Source organism: Antennarius striatus, chromosome 14, assembly GCF_040054535.1.
Source record: "Antennarius striatus isolate MH-2024 chromosome 14, ASM4005453v1, whole genome shotgun sequence".
NCBI lineage: Eukaryota > Metazoa > Chordata > Actinopteri > Lophiiformes > Antennariidae > Antennarius > Antennarius striatus.
In genome coordinates this window covers 4,793,040-4,798,184 of record NC_090789.1, presented here as the reverse complement: position 1 = coordinate 4,798,184, position 5,145 = coordinate 4,793,040, and the positions used below count along the sequence as shown (strand labels likewise).

At 40.4% G+C, this 5,145-nt stretch overlaps 1 protein-coding gene across 12 annotated transcripts in view; it reads right to left on the bottom strand.

Moving 5' to 3' along the window:
* Positions 1-590: 590 nt before the first annotated feature.
* The window catches only part of runx1t1 (RUNX1 partner transcriptional co-repressor 1), a 109,350-nt gene continuing 104,795 nt past the window's right edge, over positions 591-5,145 (bottom strand). For all 12 annotated transcript variants that reach the window (XM_068332709.1, XM_068332707.1, XM_068332714.1 and 9 more), the window contains one exon: positions 591-5,081. In XM_068332709.1, coding sequence (XP_068188810.1) covers positions 4,752-5,081 — 330 coding nt within the window. In that variant the 3' untranslated portion in view covers positions 591-4,751. The remainder of the gene's footprint in view (positions 5,082-5,145) is intronic.

Sequence of the window (5,145 nt, the reverse complement as noted above, 5' to 3'; positions counted from 1 at the left end):
GTCTGCCAGCTTCAACCAATTCCTGTCTGATTGGAGGGAGGAGCTGATGGCTATGGTGGCCCAGGAGGGACATTCACTACCGGTCATAGAACGAAGAGGAGGAGGAGGGAGTTATTGTTGGTCAGAGGCAGAGTTGTCATCAGAGAGATGGTCACCACTACTACCATCTTCGTTGGTCTTTGCTTTATCATGCAGGAGTCCTCGCAGACGGTGTTGAAAAGGTAAAATTCAATAATAATAATAATGATAATAATACAGTAATGATGATAATAATAATAATAATAAAACCTGATCCATATCATTTTTAGATGAATAATCTAATCACCTGTTCCCCTTCACCAACCAGCCAAACAACCAACCAGCCATAAAAAAAATTAAAAGGCAAAGCTGACAAACTCGTGGATGAAATATCATCATAGCAATTTCTTTTTAGAACTTTCCCAACTAATTTTTGAAACTGTTCTCTCAGGCTAAGCCATACCCCTTGTGACATGTAAACTTTAACTGAAAAATCAGTGGAGCATCCCTTTAATTTCAGACACGTCGATGATTATCTCCTGAAATGAAGGAAAACAAGTCTGAGTCTCCGAGGCAGGTATTAACATATTTATTACACCGTTAAGAGAACAACAATACCAGAATTATACTGCAAAGTTTCACAGACTGACAGACCATAGTTTACAGCCCAAAAAAAGAATTTTTTGAAAAAGAAACAAAACAAAAAAATTCAACAAGAAACCACAGTTCTGACATAGTAGACTGGAAAGCTCTCTAGAGGACACTGACTCTAGGCGATGGAAAGACCGCCCAGCGTCAGTCTACCACTAACCTGTGGTTTTCATGTCTCAATTAAGTATTGCACAATAATTTCAAATCATTTGAGCTTTTTTTCTTTTTCTTTTTTACAATAAATTTTTCTCAAGAGAATGCAAAATACCCTTCCTCCCACCCCTGAAGTTCACCCCAGATTAACAAATGCCACGGCCTTCATTACTCATCGTCGGCCCCACACAATTCCCAAAATGTTTCTTGATAAGAAAGAAAATTAAATATCATTTCCCCCCTATTGCAAACAAACAAAAAAAAAATAAAGAAAAAAAAATCAGGCATGCTTAAATTCACAGCCTTGTTTATGTGTTTTAAATTTTACAAGCTTTGCCTTTAACTGTAGCTCCCCCCCCCTTTTTTTTTTTGAATTTACGCTGACAAGTCGACTTAAGCATGTCTTCACAACAGAGAAGAGGGAAGAAAGGTGGAGGGAAAACAGGAGAGAAATAACAGAGAGAGAGAGAAACAACACTTCTTATCTGTGACCTTAGCTTGGGTGATCGGAATAGGAACCCTTATCCTTAAAATTAGCACAGTCTTTAAAATCTGTCGATGTACTCTACAAACGCCACAGGCATAAAGGAACATAACAAAAGTTTTTTTTTTTTTTCTCATTTCTATTAATTTATGTTTCATTTATTCATGAGGTCTGCATTGTTACCAAGTAGTGATATGGTTTGCAGCTGTATGAGCTTCGACTTTGGGTTTTTTAAATTTTTCCTGTTCTCTTGTGCCCATTTGGTTTAGACTAGACCAGTATCAGCGCCACGACTGATGCTCTTATCGTGCTGTAAGAGGTAGAGTGAGAATCGTTCGCCACAGAGGAACTTGTAGCAAAACACACATAGAGGAGGGAAGAAAGAAAAAAAAATAGAGCTTCTCAAAGAGTCATTGAATGATAATGTTTGTCTTCTTTTTTTTTTTTAACCCAGGTTTTGCCCTGATAATGATAAACACACTTTATTTCTTGTATACAATACTGTTAAAACAGCTCGGCTGTTCGCTCACAGCTTCTGAGGAATCACTCGAAGGGTGTCAGACACCTTTTTGGACGGTTTAACCCTTCAGAGTCAAGAATGGAGATGTATATTTTATTTAGACGAGAAGGGAGAGAAGAGGAAGCACAGAGGGAGCAAACAGCCCAGAACCTTTGTGAGCCTCCACCTGTTCCTTGAGGTCAGAATTTGTTACACGCGTCTGTGTAGCACCAAGGTGTTCGGGGTGAGGAATCTTTGTGTGCATCACAGTAAGTGCTCTCTTACTGTGAATGAAAAGTTTGCTTGAATTTAATGGAAGGTCTGTAACCATCCCAACAGCAAAAAAAAAAAAAAAGTCATAAAGTGATATAAATAAAGGTTAAAGAAAATGCAAGTGGTATTGGTGCGAAAGCTGCAGTTTCACATTCGCCTGTTCAAGAACAAAGAACGTAAGTGCTTAAAGCTGGAACGGTCACATAATCTAACATTTGCGTAATGTGAAAGCGTACAAAACAAGTTCCAAAAAATATTGATATCTTGGAAAAAACAGAAGTCGTCAGTGTTCTTGTCACGTCAGTTATTATTGCTCACTGCTGTGAAATGTTCATTATGTTTTATTCACACTTTCTTATTTCACAACGTTAAGATGAGTGCCCTTGATTTCCAGAAAGGATCAGGAAAATGGATTTCATGAAACAGATGTCGCTTTTTAGTTGGATGAATGTGTGATATTCTGCGTTAACAAGCTTTTGAAAAATTGTTAAAATCAGGATTTTGGTCCTTGGTGTCAGTCTTTGGCTGTTTTTGGTGTTTATTTTTTTTTATCTCTTGTGTTAATACTGTGTGTTACCTGGTGCTCTGCAGTGTTAAAGCTGTCAATCGGAGTCTACACCTCTGCATTTGGAAAGTTAGACGGTTAGAATATTTTTTTTTTTTTGTATTTTCGCTTTTTTTAATCTTTTTTTTAGCTGTTTTTCAGTTTTTTCTGCAAAATAACAAATATTTAACAAATGTTCAGTAATGTGCATGCACTGTCTTGTAATTATTAAAAAGGAAAAAAAAAAACCTGTTATGGCCTCTTCGTTAGCATGTTGAACAAGAAGAATAAAAAATATGTGTTGGATGATTTTACATCTCTCAACATCTGTTTTTACATTCCAAGAACGTGCATGCGTGGTTCTGTTTTTTTTTTTTTTTACATTCCGAGAATGTAAAAACGGACGACGGTATCACTACGTGTGAAATGGCAGATGAATTATGGCTCTATATTGACGATACACATATGCAGAAAAAAGAAGCATGCCGCAATAACCTCTGTGACAGTGCAAACAACATTTATGTATGCCCCCTAGTACAAAACATTAAGCATTCTGCGCACCATGCTAAGTCTCAGAAAAGATCTAGGTTGGACTCAAGTAGCAGCTCTGAGATATAGCTTGTGTCTTTTCTTGAGGACGAGGGGAAGTAAAACTCATAGAGCTACGAGGGATCTACCACTTACACACAGAATAGAAAAAAGCAGCTTGGAAAAAAAGATAACACTTCTATTTTTTTCTTCTTTTTTTTTTATCTCTTTTTTTTTTTTGCACCAGCTATGGGTAGAAGGAGCTATGAACGTTTTACGAGTTGAGAGAGAATGGTTGGCGTACTATGCATTGTCACAACTGTCCAACACATGAACAATAAATAACCGTATGTGACACCATGGGGGCAGGAGTCTTTAACACCATGACGTCCCACAGAAAAAAACCAATAAGAACGTGAGAAAGATGATTTTTCAGAGCGAAGGCAGGAGGGGAGCATCTGGGCTGCAGAATGAGCTTCCTACTGGGGTTTGCAGTTTTCAGTTCCGAGAGGTCCAGCGGCTGTTGTCGTGGTGATCTGACAGTCTAACTGGTGGGATTGGGGCTTCTCTTCCACTCCTAGAGCTTGTGTGACCTCGCCATGCATTCGTACATGCGCAAATTGTAGTCTGTACATCCTCTACATGTGCAGTGGGCAAAGTTTTGTAGCTTGTCCAAGAATTCTTCCTTTTGACATCCTTCAGGGAGACGGATTTGTATTTCCCAGCCCACTGACCTGGATATTATTACAAGCGAGAGGGAAATAACATTGGTTGAACAGCTGGCTCTGCTTGCAATCTGCTGCACATCTGCCTATATTGATGGTCTGTGAGCCAGAGATTCAGTCCACTCCTCTCCTCTCTCCAGGCAAATGTGTTTACCTATCCATCCATTAGTGTTTCTTTCAAGGAGTTAAAAAAAAACCATATATATGTTTTTCTCTTTTTTTTCACAAGAAGTATTAATGACTTCATTCATTCTGCTTGCTAGATATGTTCCCTTGGTATGCCGCTTGGTAAATGAGGTTGACTATTCTTGTGTCCCAGATACAGGAAGGAAATAAACATTAATTTAAAGATGGGAAATAAAACCTTCCAAAAAAAAAAAAGAAAAAGAGAAGAACAAAAAAAAAGAAGGGAGGTCAGATATACTTATTTCGAGTTCACGGCTAACTGTTTTCAGTCTCTTCATATTTACAGGAGAAAGAAAAAAAAAAAAAAAAGATAAGCTACAATGACGACAGCATCAACAACAACGGGCACGACGACGACAGAGAGACGACGAGGATAGCAAGTGTAACAATGAAAAAGATGTCAATATTTAAATTCATTCATTCAAAAAACAAAGAATATCTTTGTGTTTCTTTAGAGTCATGACAAGTCAATATGACCTGATTATGGACCTCCTCCTTCAATGACTACAAGATAGACAGAAACATCACTTCCTGTTGGCCACATTCGCTTAGTCTCTTTGCAAGGCATTGTCGACAGTCATGTTGTTTGTGAGGCTGAGGGCTGGCTGTTTGCCCCCCCCCCCCACACACACACACCCTCATCCCCATCCCTACTCCAGGAGGCATTAGCCACCATCCTCAGTGAGTATCTTAGCGTGGTGTGCCATCCATGGCGGAGGAGGACGGGGTGCTGGGGGTGGAGGAGCGAGGGGTAGCAGCAGGTGGGGTAGCAGCCGGACTTCCGGTTCCGCTGCTCGGGGTGCAGGCGGAGGAGCTGATGGGGGCGGGGGTCTCCGACCCCGGGACACTTCCCTGCTGCTGACCGGCCTGCTGCTGCTGCTGCTGCTGGTTCTGGAGCGTCTGGCCGCAGACGTGATGGTGCTTCTCCCAGTCCTTATGCTGGCAGAAGGAGCCGCAGTAGCGCGCCGTGTTGCAGCCGCTGCACGTTTCACTGGCTTTACGGCCGCAGTTCCAGCAGCTCTGACAGACAGATAGGAACAAGGTTAAGGGACAGATATAACACAGCAGAGAGATTAACAAGACA